Source organism: Rhea pennata, chromosome 8, assembly GCF_028389875.1.
Source record: "Rhea pennata isolate bPtePen1 chromosome 8, bPtePen1.pri, whole genome shotgun sequence".
Classification (NCBI taxonomy): Eukaryota; Metazoa; Chordata; class Aves; order Rheiformes; family Rheidae; genus Rhea; species Rhea pennata.
Window position 1 is genome coordinate 10205233 of NC_084670.1, and position 17555 is coordinate 10222787.

At 51.1% G+C, this 17555-nt stretch overlaps 1 protein-coding gene across 1 annotated transcript; it reads left to right on the forward strand.

Annotated features, from left to right (window-relative positions):
- The first annotated feature begins 3874 nt into the window (after nt 1-3874).
- On the forward strand, nt 3875-13510 carry PDZK1IP1 (PDZK1 interacting protein 1). Its single transcript, XM_062581865.1, has 4 exons — nt 3875-3953; nt 8786-8894; nt 11798-11896; nt 12553-13510. The coding sequence occupies exons 1-4, from the start codon at nt 3875-3877 to the stop codon at nt 12623-12625; spliced, it is 360 nt and encodes a 119-aa protein (XP_062437849.1). The 3' UTR covers nt 12626-13510.
- The last annotated feature ends 4045 nt before the right edge of the window (nt 13511-17555 follow it).

Here is a 17555-nt window from a genome sequence, read left to right on the forward strand (position 1 = left end):
CATACACCACGAGCGAGAGGCCCTGGCACATATGCCAGGTGTCCTCCATCCTGCTGGGTGCTGCTCCCGTGGGAGAACGTCACTGGGCTTGGGGAACAGCCACGACGGGCACAGCCTCAACGCGAGCCCTGGGGCCCCAGGGTGGGATGAGCTTGGTGGTCTGGCACCGGGTGAATGTGGGCACAACCCTGGTGCTGCTGTTTCAGGAGAGGAGAGGACAGGGCCGGTGGGGGGTCAGGGATGATCCTTGCTGTCCTTGCAAAAAAACAGACGGTGCCTGCAGACAGTGACGGCAGCCGGGTTGGTCTGTAATTAAATAACCCATCGCTGAAATAACTAACTCATTGCAGGGCACGAGTGTCCTGCCAAGCGCAGTCCTGGCTGACCCCACGGAGGAGTCCAGGCTGCAGAAGGGCCTGGCCTGGCCTTGCTCCCCGCGGCGGCAGCGAGGGCCGTGGCTGCCCCAGGGGTGCCCTTGCGCCGCGCTGGGTTTGCACAGGCAATGCGCAGCCATCAGCGCTTCCCAAGGCTTTCCCCCCGGCGGGTTATTGCCGGCTTGCTCCAGTGGAAAAAGGCCTTTTGTAGAGAAACATCTCTAATTAGCATCTGCCTGGGGGACTCATCAATTGTCTGGTAAAATGTGTAATAAAACACAGAGACTGGTTTCTTTCTTTGCCCTGTGTGTGTGCCAGAAGGGAGCAAATCTCCTGGCTGGACTGCAGTGCTGGAGTGCAGTGAGGGAAGGTCTGAAAGTCAATATAAAGTGTGGGAATTCTGGGGCAGGTGGGGAGAATATTTATTTTTTTTATCAAAAATGTCAAAAGAGACAACCAAAAATTTTTTGAGCAGTCATTTAAAAATCAAAATTTTAAAAGGAAAATACAGCCTCCTTTTTAGGGGCTGTTCAGCCTTGTGCTTATCTATTTTTTTTCTTTATTTTTATGACTCTTTCTGAGAGAGGGGGAGGAGATGGAGAGGATGAAGGAGGGAAGGAAGGAAGGAGAAAGGAAGGAAGTAAAGGAGAAAGAAAAATAACTTCCATAAAAACACAGAGCTCCACAAAGCTTTTCTAAAAGGAACTAGCATCTGTGTTTTGAGCCATATCACCCAAGAACACCTTTTAGATTCAGGAATGCATTTGAGCAAATGTTATTTTGGCTAAAAAAGACATTTCTTTGTTAAAAAAAAAATTGGAGCACATCAGCATAAATGCTGAGATACCGAGATCTGGTTTTGTACAAGACCTGCTGCATGGGCAACTACTTCTATGAGTCCTTGGGAGAGAACTGACCTGAGGCTGCCTCCAGTCGCACTTTGACTAGTTGCTTGGCTGCAGGGGTGACTTTCTTCCTTCTGTGCCTCAGTTTCCCTTACTTGCAAAATGTGCCTGAAAGGGTTTGTCTCACCACAGCTGTGTACAGCTGAGGACCTAAATGTGAGGGACAGTGAGATTTCTCGGAGCATTGCAGTGGGAAATTACAGCTTCCCTTCTCTGCTGGTCCCAAGCTGCACGTTGCTGTGGTGAGAATTATACAATCAGGGATCAGAGGGCAAATTATTGTTATATGTCACAGCAGCCCTGCATTCATCTCTGCCTGTCACATCCCCACCACATGCCCTAAGAAACGTGACCAGTAGGTGTGCTGCTGGGACATCCCTGTTCTTTGAATATGAGCCAGGCACCATCCAGGGTCCCCTGGTCCCCTGGAGCTGAGCTGAACCTGGTAGACGAGATGTCCTGGAGTAGATATGAATCTCTCCTGTTCATGTCTCAGACACTGTTTGTTTTTTTTTGTTTGCTTGTTTGTTTTCTTTATCCCTGAGAGTGCCACAGGACTGGGGGGTTTATGTTTGGTGACTTGATTTTTTTTTTCTTTTTCTTTTTTTTTTCTTTTTTTTTTGGATGGATTTGTGCTGAGAGGTGATCAACAAATAACTACCAAAGAGCACAAGCTCTGCATGCTTTCCCTGAATGGATGAAGTTCAAATAAGTCATTAAGAAACCAAACTTCACTTTCGTTTTTACATCTTCACAAGCCAACCCATTCCTTATTATTTGTAACTGAATGGCTTTTACAAGACTTTATTATGGGCAGGTCCCTGTTATACCTTATCCTTCTCAGGAATAGCCCAAGGAAGTTCCTTGCTGTGAAGAGTTTGTCAGCAAAAAACTATCAGGGCGAGGCAATAGGATCACCTCACTTTGCGAGTGGGCATTTGGGCACAGAAAGATGGGTGACACACAGGAATTTGGGAGAGAGTTAGGAGCTAGCCTTCAATCTTGGACTTCTCAGGCCAGCTCAAGCTCCTTTCTGGGATAAATAACATTACTTTAGACCCAGAAGAAAGAAAAGGAATGAACAGGGGAAGCCTAGCATCTCTTACACCATCAACTACATATTCCTGAGGGTACTGCTTGTTTCCACATGGGTCCCTCTTTGGTGAAGGGCAGTATGAGAAGAAGTTTATGCTGAATTGAAGCTGTGCGTCCTAACCTCTTGGCTCTTCCTGTGACTCTTCTCTCCTGCCATCTCCGCAGCCCCCTCTACATTTCACGCAGGCTCTCAGCCTAGGTGGGAGCTTCCATGGACGGTTCACCAGCTCTGGAGCTGAAGAGCATGAGTTGCTGCAATCCCGTGCCTGTGTCAGGACCCGTGGCCCAGCTGGGGTCCTTGTGTGGTGAAGGATGAGATCCAGAAAACGAGAGTTCAGGCGCTGCCGACTGAGCCAAAGGGAGCGTTCAGTGACCCAGGGTGGGCTTTGCCTTGTGGAAAGGCTCTGAGATACACCAAGGAGAGCACTAAAAATGAAACCACTGCCTCACAATTTTAAAATTTCCTTAGGGAGTAACTGCAGTTGCACAGCCATGAAGCCAAATAGCTTTTATTTTCCTGCAGTGTAAGTTTGTCAGCCATCCAAATCCTGCATGTGCTAGAAATCTGCTTAACTCGAGACCTGGAATAGTATCGTATGCCTTCCCCCGTCCCGCAGCATGTGCGCAGCTCCCTCCAAAGGGAGCTTGCCAGCTGTAAGACGTCAGCTGTAATGTTGTTATCTGTCACAGTTAATCATGTGTTTCTACCTCTTCTGGTGTCAAAAAAATTTTGGAAACAGCCCTAAAGGCTCAATAAAATGAGCTCTGTGTTTACTATGTTTAATGATTCCTGTAATAATCTCGATTTAACAAGGCGTGTGATGTGGGAGGGAGTAATCAGTGTCGAGTGCGGCTGAACCGAGGGATGTTTTTAAGCCATGAATCTATTTCCCTGGGTTGTTAATAACGCTGCCTGAAAAGCAAAGAACTGTTTCTCTCCCACCTATGCCTTGGTTTGCTTTTCCCTCCTCATTTCACTCAGGCTGGGCAGCAAACGGAGCCCGCTGGCGCTCGGACGACTCTCGGGCCGTGCTCCCAGCCCCGGGACCTGCCTGGCAGCACGAAGCCTGGTCGGGTCTCGCCAGGAGCGCACGTTTGCGGTCCCCCCCTTCGGGATGGGGGTGAGCCGCCGGGTAACTGCCCTTCGGGGGCGGGATTTCAGGTCCCGTCGGTTGGACCGCATTCCCGAAACTCCCCAGCCCCGTGCTGGCTACTGGAGAGATTTTGCCGGTCGGGGTGTTTTATCGTGTTCTGTTCTCCCCTGCCCTCCCCACCCCCTTCTCCAAGCCCTGAGGGAAGTGTCAGGTTCAAGTCACCTGCCCCCAAAATTCCCAGGCAGCCCGTGCTGGGCAGGGCGGGCGGAGGCACCTCCCGGGGCAGGGCTGCAATAGGCAGGTGTCAGCATCGGCCTCCCGCGACGCGTTTGATAATTCACCCGGCGCTCGCTGCCGCGGGAGGGCTCCGGCGCCCGGCGAGCAGCGCCCGCGCCCGCCCGCCGGCATGCCCGCCCGCCGGCTCGCCGCCCCGTGCCTGCTCCTGCTCCTGCTCCTGCTGCTGGAGCCCGGCTCGTGTCAGGAAGGTGAGCGCCCATCGCTCCGGCTCGGCTCCCCGGGGAAACCGAGGCGCGGGGAGCCGGGGGCAGGTGGCCGAGGGGCACCCCGAAAGAGCTCTCTGGGGGAGCGTCCTGGTTTTGGCTTTGGCTTCGCGGTAGTGGGGGCAGAGGAGAGGTTTGGTGCTCATCAGGCTGCGAAATCTTGCTGGAAACGAAGAGCAGATAGTTTTTCCCTGTTTAGTTCAGCACTGACACTCTTGGCAGAGATTTATCTCACCTAGTTACTCAGAGGTAAAAACAACTCTGATTTATCTCCAGCAGGACTGTGCACTGCGATGAGTATTTTGTTCTCTTAAGGCTTGTTATTTTTTCTTCTTTTTTTCTTTTCTTTTCTCTTCTCATTCTTCCACAAAAATGCATTGTGCTTGCTTGCTTTTCCTGTTCATTGAAACCTCATATATTCTCTTGTTAATCTTTAATGTCGATCATTGTTGAGGTGCCAGGAGGAAATATTTTCCTCTGCAAACTGTGCTTCCATTCCCTTCCTGAAGACTTGATAGAGAAATTTCCTATCACTGTGACAGTAGTTTTATGCCATTCATGAAAGAACATAAATCAGGAATAATTAAAACTAATCAGATCCTTGCAAAGTCCTGGAAAATTCCCTCCCCCTTTCTCCTTCTGATGCCCCAACCTTGACTGCTCTTCCTGTATTTGTTTACTAACTTGCTAAGGATTTAACAGTGTGGGGTCTCCACCGTCAGCAGGATTAAAAGTTTAGCTGTTGCCTTGAAGGAAAAAAGCCTTTAGCAAGGGTTTAGAGCCTGGTACAACCTTCTCAGACGTGACAAACCACAGGCAACGGCTGATGTTTTCCGAGCACTAGAGGAGGATGCATCAAAACACGTGTACGTTCATTCAAACAACCCTTGATTACAAAAGAGTCAGCATGGGCAAGAGCATATATTGACACTGGTGTTTTTCTTGATCTTGTTTGTGCCTTCAGGTGCGTGGGCACCGGTATGTTGATGAGCACAGGGGTTACACCCTGCATTGCCTAATTTGGCTTCGAAGTTCTTGTCCAAGGAAAAAAAAACTTGCCCCAATTGCCTCCGGGCTGAAAGCAGAGGAGGTGGAAGGGCCATAAGGCATCCTCGCCTGGGAGTATCATCCCTGCTAAGGAATTTTTGGGGGAACGTAGTTCTGCTTCTGCAGGCAAGAGTAATTATTTCTGCTGTTCCTTCTCAGCAAGATAGCAAGGTGTATTGCCTTTTGTGTTGTCTTGCAACACCTCTTCCCAGCGGTGTGCTTTGTGTGGATGTGTCTCAGGGCCCGCCAGGCAAGGCTGAGATTTGCATAGTTCCTTCCTGATAAGATTGCAGCCACCTGACTTTTGCTCCTGTCTCTGCCTGGTTGCTGCTCCTTCTTTAATATGCCTGTGCAACCTCCTTGTGCCCACCAGGGCATTTCGGCCTGATGCGGCGGGTATTCGACATTTCCACTGCCATATTCCTCCTTGGTGCCAGCCTCAATGCAGGGGTCACAAGCCAGGGGAGGCTTGAGGGGAACAGCGCAGGACCCACAAACCTGGTCCAAGGGCATGGGCTGATGGAGGAGGCGAGTGGGGAGACCCTTTTCCCACCATGAGAGCCTCCCCCCCCCATAGGCTTCGAGATGGGAAGGGAGTAATTTCGGCTTGGAGTGCATCTCAGCAGCAAGGAGGTGAACCTGGCTGTTGAAGCAGGACTTCTTTAGCCTCCGGGGCTGAGGGCAAACTTCAGGCAAGGCAAGGCTTTTCCCTGGGCTGGGGCAGGCTCTCTGGGACATGTGCAGCATGTCGCCATGCCGCCTGTGTGGACATTGCTGCCTTCTGCTTGATTTACTTTCGGTGAAACAATCCGAGAAGGGCCCAGCCCAGGCGCCTGTGCTCAGGACTTGTGACTGCTCCACTCACGTTTAAATCCTTGGCTCCTCAGTTCCCCCTGCAGCAGTGCTTTCTGAGGTCTCTCAAAAGCAGCCCCACCTGATCTAGGTTTGAGTTTTTCCCCTTTGGCTTTGGATGCTCTGAAGTCTCATGAAAACAGCTGCTTGAGTGAGATTTCCCTTGAAAAAAAAAAAACCCACACAGTACCTCCCAAGACTAGCTGGCTAGAGGAAGTTTCCTGCCCATTTATCTTCTTACCTCCTTTGCTGAGAGATCAAGAGATGCAAGTTTTGAGATTTCGGTCACCACTGAATATGGGTATATCTAGATTGGCCTTGAACTCCCTTTACCCCAGCAGCAACCTCACTGAGGACTGGATCCAAGCATCGCTTCCTAGGCTCAGATGGAAAACGCTGGCCCCGGCAGGAAAAATAAAACACAAATAATGAATAAATCTGGCAGCGATGACAGCCAAGGACAGGGCAAAGAAGGAAACAGAGCAGGCCAAACCTAAAGGCGGTTTTCAGGAGTATGCTTGAGGCTGCACCCTTGTGTGGGCAGCCAAGGCAGGACCTTCTCCTCCATGCCAGATACCCCGGAACAATGCCCAAGTCCTGCTCCTCCCTCCAACACCTCTCATCTCTTTGTTATTGGTAACAACAGCCTGCTGATGCAAGGGGATTTCAGCTGAAGCACACTGATACAAGAGGGAATTTCCGTCTGCATTCCTCTGAGCAGAGTTTGGCCCTAGGACTCATCAGTAAACACATCTAAGTGTCACTGCCGGCTTGCTCGAGCGAGGGCTTACTGCTATTGTTCTGCGACTCCGGCTGGCCGGGGCTGCTCCCATGCCTGGTAAGCCCAGGGTGTTTCCAGTTCCCCAAGTAGCAGTGAGTCAGCTGCCCACCCGCGGCGGCCCCAAGGGTTTGCCTGCCAAGCAGCAGTCCCGACTGCAGGAGATGGGCAAGGAGTGATATACTCTGGGGCTGCATGTATTTGCTCTGTTTTCTAATCTGAGTTGCACTTCATGGTTTCACCACCATGAGAAAAACAGTTCCTTGTTGGTCGTGGTGTATGTTGTTTTTAATAAAAGCCAAGATCCTCTTGCAATAGCATGATCTGAGGATCTGGCACTCTTAAAGAAGACAATCCCCCTTCCCCCAAAGAGACCAAAGAGATGAGATAGCTGTCAGCAGCAGATCCAGTGTGTAGCTGACTGTGGATGTTTAGTTTGCAAATATAGTTTGCACAGCTCACCTTTATTGCCTCTACTAAAGATCATTTGCAATTTATGGCAGAGATTTGTCTACTGCAAGCATTCAGCTGGTGCAGACCTCCAGCGCCAGAAGGAAAATACAGGGCAGCAGTATTTGCTGAGGCTGAGGACAGCCCCATGACACAGGCCAGTGCCACTTTCTGCAGACCTCCCTGTGGTCAGCCTGTGCTCTGTGCCCTCTGCAAGGGCTTCCTCACATGCGGGCTAGCAGATGGCATGGAGCAGGTTATTGTATGGATTGAGGTCTGATGCTCCCTGGCAGGGAGCTTAACACCTTCCCCTCCGCCTGGACCCATCTATTCACACTGGGCTGTGGCTGGTAGGTTTGGTTTATGTGCAAAGATTATGTTTTTTGATCAACAGAAGCAAGAAAAACCTTACCTGAACAAAGTGATAATCATATCCTGAAGGAATGTGTCTACACAGTCTTAACATCTCTTAAGTTCTCTTTTCAACATTTTTCAGCAATTTTCAACAAGGATGGGTCTGAGTATGTTTGAGTATGGCAGCCCATGAGAAGTGTTAAACCAGCAGTTTGAGCAAAAGACTGGGAACCAAGATTTTCCTCTTGGTGCTAGCCTTGAGTTTCTTCTGCATCCTGGAGTACATCTCACAACCTTTCTGCACCTCTGCAAGTGTTCGTGTGACTAGATCACTTCTTGGGCATGGTTACAGAAAAGTGAAACTCTCTTTTTCAGATGTTCTTGTAAACAGACTTGCTGAACCAAGCCAGGCATGTGGTTGTATGCTAGCTGTGCCAGTGTGTGATAAGGTCCTGTCTAGTCGGGGTTTTGCTTCCTCCTGGTCCTTCCCTAGAAAGCTTCATGTCCTGACTGACAAGTCAGGTAAAGGCAGTGTTGTCCCATGTGAGGGACTGTGGTCAGTGAGGTCCCAAGTGACAGTGCACCGGTTTCACCAGAGGGTTGATATCAGCAAGGTTGTCTTGAAGTTCACTGGCCCTCACCCCTGGCCATCTCACGGCTAAAAAAAAAACCCTGTACAGTGTCATCTTTTGGGCCTGTACAGAGTCCTTATTTGACCAGGCAGTGTTTGGAAAATAAGCGGGAACATTGTCTGTGGGACTTTGGGATCCAGAGTAAGCAGTTGGTTGAAACCCCTCTTCCATCTTTCCCCCACCACTTCAGACAAATACTATCACATTTGGTCAGGTCCATAGCTTTACCCATTAGTAATTCTGGTATTTTTCCTGTTTAACACACACAGGCTTTCTGTCTTCCTTTGCATTTATTTCCAAGTGTTTAATAATTGTCTTTTAGATTTTCTTCCAGCTACACACAGCAGTATTTGTGCTCAGGTTCACATTATAAAGACAATCAAGGTTTGCCACGCTATTCAGGGGAGCCAACCCTAAAATATCTGTCATCTTTGGGAACCTTTCTCCTCAGCCTCTGATTTATTTATTTTTTTTCTCTTGCTCCTGCCTGTATGGGGAGTTTTCCTCGGTTTCCCCCGTCAGTGCTGCTGCCAGTGCAGCCCCGTCGCTTAAGGGCTGCACTGGTTTAACAGCAACGTGCTCTTCTTGGCTTTGCAAGACCGAACTCTTGGCTGGACGTCACTGAAGCTGGTATGAGGAAGCTAAGCTGAATTGGTGAAGTGCAAGGATGTATTTCTAATATGTGTTATCCTTTCCTTTTGCAGCCCGGGGTAACCTCCAGCCATGGTCACAAGGTGTCATCGCAGTGGTTGTGTTTCTAGTCCTGGTGGCCATCGCTTTTGTGGTCAATAAGTTCTGGTGTAAGGAGAAAGAGTAAGTGCTGGGAGTCCCAGGCACCCAGGGGTTATTCTGGGCTTGGCTTAGCTCTCGCTGCACCAGCATCTCTGCATGGGTCACTTCTAATCGCCTCTTAGATCTGTTCCAGTGCTGGGAACACAGCGATCATTGCACAGAGCAAGCCAAAAACGTCGAGAAAAGACTGCCTGTCCTGTTCTCTGATCACGTTAACTTCTTGACCTGGCAGCACTCTGACACCATGCAGCCCCTTGCAGGGACATTGCACGCACTGTTATTTAAGAGTAGACTGCGCGGGGAAGTGCAGATTACGTCATGCTGGGCACAAGGGTCTTCACAGCACTGAGCTGTACCGGAAGGTCAAGGTTGTCCTTGCCAAGGTTAGCTCAGGTACAGCTCCTCCATCCCATACGAACATGGCTTTAGGACAAAAGATGAGGTGAGCAGACTGGTGCCTAAAGGGTGAACACAACAGGGAGCCCTGGAGGTGCTCAGGTCTCGGAGGAGAGCAGAAGCATCCTGGGACAGGGTTCACTATTACTGAGGATGTGCAGGCCATCCAGAAGAAGGCCATGCAATTCAGCTGCATTAACCCCTCTTGAGAAGAGCCTAGTTGTTCAAGTTTCAAGTCTGAACTTAAAAGACTACAAGTTTGATTTGTAGTCAAGACACTTCTGGCCCTGTGGAAAAGGGAACTGAGGGATGGTGAGCAGAAATAAGTGTTTTCCTGAGCCTGGTTTCCTAAAGATTAGAAACTGGTGATCTGAATCTTGAACTGAATTATACAATGGCTGCAGCATGAGCTGATTCCCTACAAAGATGCCAAAGGAGAGTAAAACCCTTCCTGAGAAGTGGGTACTCTCAAGGCTTGTTGATGACAGCTTCCTCGGACTTATTCCCTGTGCATTTGCCATGGTTTCTTGGTGTCAAAGTTGAATTCATACAGTGAACCAAAGAGGGAATTTATCGGGGTGTGATCCCAGGGGCCTCATGTCCGTGGGAAAACAAGCCAAAAATAGCAGGAATTGCAAAGCAGATAAAGTATGCAAAGATGTATGAAAGGAGCTGGAGAAGAGCATGACAACAAAGCCAAGACAGCTCTCTATGCAGAGTCTGGGGCACCGACAAGCTAAGCAGGCTGAGCTGAGCCCGCAGGCAGCAAGGCCCATTACCCTTCATTCGCTTCAGGCTAAGTGAGCATGCAGACTGCTATTCCTCTCAGCTGACCCATGGTAACTTGCTAAGCTGCAGTAACTTGATCTTGAATCCGAGCCCAAAGTCAAGGGAAAGATAGAAGATGGACTATAGCCTTGTTCCTACTTGCTCTGTTCCAGCTCTGGCACGCTGGGCTTTCCACCAGCTTGAGGTTTCTTATATCTGCGCAGCTCTGCAGCCTCTCCAGACATGAGGAGAAGGGAGGACCTAGAGGGATCTAGATATATCTGTGCTTACCAGGGCAGCTTCCAGCCCAGACACATTTAAAGGGAGGCATTCAGCTCCAGCTGAAACAAATATATGAGTGTGTGTGTGTGTAATATATATGTAGATATACACACATATGTACACACACACACATACATAAACATATCTCCTAATTTGCAGCTTTCTTTTTTTGCATCTGTGAAGTTGTTCCGCAGTCTGGACTGAGCTAAAATGCAGTCTATGTTTGCCAAAGAGAAACCACTGTCCTTAAACCGAGTCAAAGGAGACCTTGACCCACACGGCAGGAATCAGAGATGCCACCTCCTACCTCTGCCCCTGCCTGCTGGGCTGCCTCTTCCCAGGGGCACAGAGGTGTCCCTGGCTCCAGCACCAGGGCTCTGCTCTGCCGGCGAGACCAGCGAGGAGGCCTGGGGGGGATGGCAGCTCGTTTTAATTAATCTGGCCTCTCTTCAGAAGAGATGCTCGCAAAGCTCAGCAGCCTGGCATGCTGCCAGCTCTGCGCTGTCAGTTTGACAGCAGTTATCAGCTTAAGTCACTGCCTGTTTATGCCGTTCTGTTCCTTGAAAAAGTCTCAGAAATTGCCCTTTAGCGAGCACTAAAGGAGGCAGCAATGTGCACACACAAGGGACCTGCATCCACCCACCCCAGCTAAACTCTTCTGTGCCTCTGGGGCCATTTGGTTCAGGGGCTCATTCCAGTCTGAGCTTCTCAGCTCCAGCTGAGGTTGAACATCCAGCTCCTGCCTTGCAGTTCCTTCTGAAAGGGGTTCAGACTTAGATCCAAACGGGAGCTCTTCAGTATTGCCTGCACGGATACACAGGCACACGCAAACACACCCCTTCTGCACCCGTCGAGGTAGAGTCTCTGCATTGTTCTGTGTGTCAGTTTGGACTGCAGGTGACTGTCTTGCAACAGATCACATAGAAGAAATCTGGAAAAACCAGTTAGCAGGAGAAAACAATCCCGAGTATTGACTAATGAGTCTGACTGAGTGCCGCAATACTGTCACCAATCCAGGCTGGTGCTGGGAGTGCTAGCTGCAGTCACAGCTGGATTGCAGGACTGGGTTAAGAGGGAACTGGGGTGCACAGCTGAGCTCCCTGGGGAGCCCTTCTTTCATCCTGTGGCAAAAGAATCCCCAGGACTTTCTGCCTGGGCGAGCTGCAGCTCTTGGCACTCAGAGTACGGGAGGAGCCGCTGTAAAATTCACTGTGTAACTCAGCAGTGAGGGGCGTCTTTCCTCTCCTGTGTCCTGGTGGGAAGGCAGTTGGAGTCTACTGCTGCCCCAGGCAGCAAGTTCAGGATCATAGGTTTGGCTGAAGACCCCTATGAGCCAAGAGAGCGCTGATAATCTGGGAAGCCCTCCCTCTCCCGTATCGTCAAGAGTTCCAGCTGCTCTTTCCTTGCCCACATCAGTAAGGTTCTTCCATTGCTCTGTCTCAATTCCTACCAATGGGCTCTTCCTTCTCCCCCTTCAGGGAAAACGTCGAGGCAGTGGTGAGCATCGGAGACAAGCAGGAAGTTGTCCTGTCCAATGGCCATGAAGGGAGATATGTAACAGCAGCAGCTGACTTCAGGTGAAGGCCTTGTTCAAGACTTTCTCCCTGAGCCTCCTGGCTCTGCTCTGGCCCTCTGGGCATGCACAGCCATGGCTTCCCTCCCACTCTGGGTCTCACAGATCCTATGTATCTGGTTGTTGTGGCCCATATCCTCCACAAGGGCAAAGAAAAGGTAGTGAAGAATCCAGTTCTCCTAGTCTCTCCCCTTCCATGAAGCCAAGTCCCATGGTCCTTCCACCACCTTGTAACCTGCTACACTGTGGGGTTTTTTATGCTGCATGACACCTTTGAATAGGGGAGATCAGAACCACCAAATCATGACCCTAGGTCACCATCCAGATGCTGAGTGTCAAAACAGTCATCTCTATGACCTCCACTACATGCTCCTGGTCTTAATTGTCCCCCTCAGAGAGGGATCCCTACCTCCATCCCAGCCTCCTTCTTTTGCAGGTTTAATAGCTTGGGAAGGAGAAGCCTTTAAGATCCTATGTTGACCTCCATGCTTGCCTAACTTCCTACCCTGGGATTGCTGCAAGCACAGAGTCAGTCAGTACGTGGCTGACACAGGCATAGTCAGTGCCCCAGCAATGCCTTTGAGGAACCTGTTCTTTTTGCTGGAGTCCAGCCTAATCCCTGTGTGAGCTAACTGCCTGTGCTTTTCTCTCCCATTTCAGGTCCAAAGAGAGCCAGCATGCCTATGAGAACCCCTTGGAGCCTGAAGAGAAGGTGGTCACCACTGCAATGTAGCACATGCTCGGGCGATCAGCCCTCATTCGTCCTCTCCACCCCTCACTTTTCTTCCCCCTGTCATGATGGGCATTTTCACAGGGACCCTCTGCACTGACTTCTCCCATACATGACGGCTGCTTTGACCTCTCCACGTCACCTTTTTCTGACTTTCTCCCTTACCTTGTCCCATGTGCAGGATGGCTCATGTTCTTCTGCCTCTTAGCAAGGCTCCTTAGAGGCTGTTATCCATGCAGGGCTCTGTCTCCGGGAGAGTGAGACCTCTCCTGCTGTGGGATCACCAGACCCTGTAGCTCAGGCCAATCTTTCCCGATCCCTGCGGAGCTGTGGGGATGCTGACCTGCTCTAGATATGGCCACAGGCCTGGAGCCAATCATGGGAGTCTCATTTTGGTTGCATGGGACTGTGTCAACCCTGGAGGCATTTCAGGATTCCCACCCTGCCTAACCCACAGAGGGAAGGGGAGGGGATGTCCGAGAGTGCAGCGCAACCGAAGCCCTGGGACCGATGCAGAGAGAGGGCAGGAGAAACCCATCCTCCTCTACACCCCTCTAGGCACAGGAGAGTCTGGTCCTGAGTCATGGCTGCCTCTACCTGACTGCATCCCCAGCAGCCCCAGGGCTGGTTGTCCCTTCACTGACACATTGCCCCTGTCACCTCTTGTTACTAGCTCTTTTGGGGACCTGGCTGCACTGGATATGGGGCCAAATAGGGCAGGGGACTCCCTCTGCCCTCCCCCCTATCCCAAGCCAACCTCCTGGGAGCTGCCAATTGAAATCTTCTTTCTCCATATTTCACCCTCTTTTGGACAACTAAAGGACCTGAACTGAGCATTTTAATTTCAGAATAAATCATTTCCTCTGTATATATCGTCCCTGTGAGCAATAAAGAGAATTATCCTTCAATACAACAGCAACACGACCGCAAAGAGGATCATTTTACTAATCACCCCAAAGACTTTGTGGCATGCAGTAGCACTCCCAAGTAGTGGGTGCCTCTGGGCAGGGTGGGCCTGCAGGGCCAACGCCTGCAGGATTGCGGCTCTGAGGTGGGAAGGGGGCTCAGAGGCCAGGAGCAATCCAGCCCTGCAGTCTGTAGGTCTGAGTACCCCCCTTTCCCATCCCCATGGTCCCTGCTTGGTGGGATCCGTCCCTTATTTCCTAGCCCAGACTGCAGCCCAGAGTGTTTTCACGTGTGTTTGTGTGCTGGTAGGGGAGAGGAAGAGGAAAAGGGGTTTTTTTGCTCTGGACTTTGTTGCTTTGCAACAGTAAAAGGCCAGATCCTCCTTTGCTGGTGGTGAATGAAGACACAAAGTGTGTCCTCCAGCCCATTTTCCATGGTTTTAACCCATAGGAGAAGGAGAAAATAGGGACTGTGCAATGTCCCATTGGTCACCTGCGAGGGAGATGACCAGGAAGCGCTCCGAGGGGCAGCACCCTGGGCTGCTTTTCAGTCCGCAGGCTCCGGTCCCAGCTGAGGGGGCAAAGCTCGCTGCATGTCATGCCTGGCTGCTGGGACCAGCGGTTCCACTGAGCCAGGTGGCACTGGGGAGCCCAGAGGCGGGGGGAGACAGGCAGTGCCTGACCCCACTGGCAGCCTGCCTTGGCTTTGCTCATCTCCTGGGCAGGTCTGTGGGTGGAGGTGAACCTCAGCCCTCTTCATTTGCCAGCTGCAGAAACTGAGGCACCGCACTAATCCAGCACTTTCCTGAGGCTGCTCTGCTGGCAGCGGTCCCTATATGATGTAGGTTACCAAGCACAGGTCCAGAGCAAATTGGGCAGCATTTCCAGGGCTGGAGGCCACGTAGAAGGCAATTACTTCCCTGATGTTGCTAGGAAGTGGCACTGGCTCCGCTCCAGGCGGTGCTGCCGGCTCCGGGGCAGCCAGCTGCCAGCGTTAAGCCGTTCCTGCTGGGCTGTTCATTAACCCGCTGTCCTCCTGCAGAAGGATCTTGTTTTGCTGAAGCAGGGATTGCGTTTGGGAAGGGATCAGGGCACCTTGCAGCGGCTGCGACGGTCGCAGGAGCTCCTGCTGCCTGTCGCGCCTGCCCGTGCCCCCAGGACACCTTCCCTGGGAGCAGCAAGCGCTTCCAAGCCGTGGCATTTAGAGGCTGAAACTGCAGACCTTTAAAAACCTGGCTTTTCATAAAGCCAGTGCAGCTCTTCCCCCATGCTGCGGGACCGCATTCCCTCCAAAATGAGTCACTCAAGCAACATATTGGATCCTTGCACAGCTCAGCAGGGAAAGGGTTAACTGGCTTTGCACTCAGAGGCTGGCAGCCAGGCCTGTGGGGGGAAGCAGGTGGAGCTGAGCTGGGAGGGGTGAGGCAAAACGGGCTATAAGAGGGGTGGGATTTTTTTTAACCTCTGGCTGGGGGAGGAGTGGGATGGAGTCGGGGTGCTGGTTCCCACCCAGGGCTCCGCTGGACAAATGCAAGATGTGGACAGGCCCCGAGGGAGGTGGCAGGGAGGATGCTGAATCGTTGTGGCATTTCTCTTTCTATCTTCACTGTCCATTCTCGAGCATCACCTTGAAGGCAAGGGGAGGTGTTTGACCTGCTGTGAAATGCCAGCTTGGGTGGGCTGGGATCTGTAGGTGCAGGGAATGCTGGCTTTGCTTCAGAAGGTGCTTCAAAGGCCAGTTTTGCAGGCATGTATACCAGGAACAGGCTGCTGGAGGAATAGAGAGGGATATTGGAGACATTATTTTGCTTCTCGCTAGCACAGCTCCTGCTCTGACACATCTCTCTTCTGCACATTCCAACTCTGAATGGGCTTTTCTGCTGCTGGGGCTTTTCTACTACATTTGCTGGTAACTTTAAAAGCTCTGACTCTCTCCTAGCAGAGGTGTTTCCCCAGCACAGGCAGATGCTGTAGTTCTCCTCCCAGATGAATGCTTGCAAAACACCCTGGAGTTCTCTGATACTGAAACCTGTCAGGTATTCCCCAAAGGCTCCAGCTGAGCTGTGACTGTCCTGATAGAGAGTCCAGCCAAAAAGGGCTGCTCTCTGCTGCTGAGAGCCTGCAGGCAACGGAGCGGAAGAGGGGAACAGGAGCTGGCTGAAGGGTGCTGCGTGAGCTGGGTATGGTGGCTGTGGGCTGGACCTTGGTGCTCTGAAATACTGTGAGCTGCTGTCTCCTTGCCCTTGATAGCCCTATGGCTAGTGGGTGGCAATGAGAAAATTCAGATGTGCAGGACATAAGTATTTTGGTAATAGGCTCATCCTGAAAGCTGCTTCTCTGAAGAGCCGTACGGAGGCAAATGTTTACAAAATGCCCTTGAGCCTCAATGTTGAGAAATCACAATTCCAGCTAAGAAATTCCCTGGAGGAAAATGGTCAAGAGGTTTGGTGGGGTCAAACCCTTCTACATGGAGGCAGGAGCCAGCCGTTGGTTGTCGGGGCTCGGGAGGGAATGTGTACTCAGCATTGCTCGGTGGAGATGTTTCCTTTTACTATTGTTCCTCTGGCAGCTAGGGGCTCATCCAGCCTAAGACTATATCCTGGGATTCTGGGGCCTGCCAGGTTCTCTGCTGTCATTTCTCCATGCTACTGAAGGCTCTTGGCATTGCTGTGAGCCAAATGAGTGTTGCCTTTCTCGACAGATAAATTGGTCTCTACCCTGAGATGAGGTGACTTGCCTGAGGGTGTAGAAACAAGTCTGTGGCAGAGGTGGGAAGAGAGCTCTTCCCACTCGCCCTCCCTAATGGATGCCTCTTCCCCCCATTTTCTCTTTTGGGTGCCAAACAGCACGTGAATTTGGAAAACAAGGTCCCCAGAGTTCATTGGTAATGATTTGCTCAGCAGAATTTAACGAGGATTAGCCATTCCCACTGTGTCAGCACTCCAGCTCCTGGCTGGGGGGTGTGGTGACAGGATAGGAACCTATTAATTTTTACCTCTCAGTTGCAAAATAAGTTATAAACAACACCCTTCTAATGAGTAACAGTGCTGGTTTATTCCCTGTCATGTGCACAGCCTGAACATGAGAAAACTGCACATCGTTCTTTGTGGGAGCAGGGAAGGAGCTGAGTTGTTGCTCTGGGGAGTTTGAGCGTGGAGGCTGCATCGGGTGGCACACCTGGGTATTAAGCTGATTTCCTAGCTGGGAGCATATCTGAAATGCAAAGGGTCCCTCTCCCTGGCAGAAGACAGGGGACTGAGGAAATCAGGCTGTCTCGAGCCCTCCCTCAGCTGTGGGTCCAAGGAACTTGCTAGCTGCGTGTTTTGGAATAACCCCAGGAACGTTGGTGCTTGGTCTTGGTCAGAGTCCAGCCACTGCTCAAGTCTCTTTAGAGTTCTCTTTCCCAGGAAACTGTCTATTGCACGAGCCATTTCATATGGTTCGTATTACCCGCCAGTGCAGTGGCTGCAGTTTTGCCTCCACGCTGTCTGTTACGCCGTCCTGCCTCAGTTTCCCCTATCTGTCAAGCAAGACCTGGAGGCTTTCTGCACAGAAGCAGGCTGCTTGCACTCATGCTGCGAGCGGCGCAGCCCGCACGGGCCGCAATCTCAGCCCAGGAGCGCAGGGAAGCGCGCGAATAGCTGAGCAGCTAGCTCACGGATGTTTCTTGGTGCGATCCTAAAAAGAACAAAAGAGAGCGAGTATAAATGAAATTTATTGTTGGAAAATCTTAATTAGATTTTAAGCCCCAAAGGGAGAAAAGTGAAGTATTATCTGACACAGCTAATGAGTGTTAAGGGTCCATTGTTATATTTCTTGTTTACCTTTCTGTGCTGGCTGATATGGCCTGGATTCTCGCCTGTATTGCCATAATTAGGATATCTCATCTCTTGCTGATAGGGTCGGGGATGCTGTTGAAAGCACAATGCTGTTTCATCCCTCCCTGACAAGAAGAGCGTGATTGGGAAGACAACTTCTGGCGTCCCAGCACTTGTGCCAGCCGTGTTGACCTTGTGAGCTGGGGACAC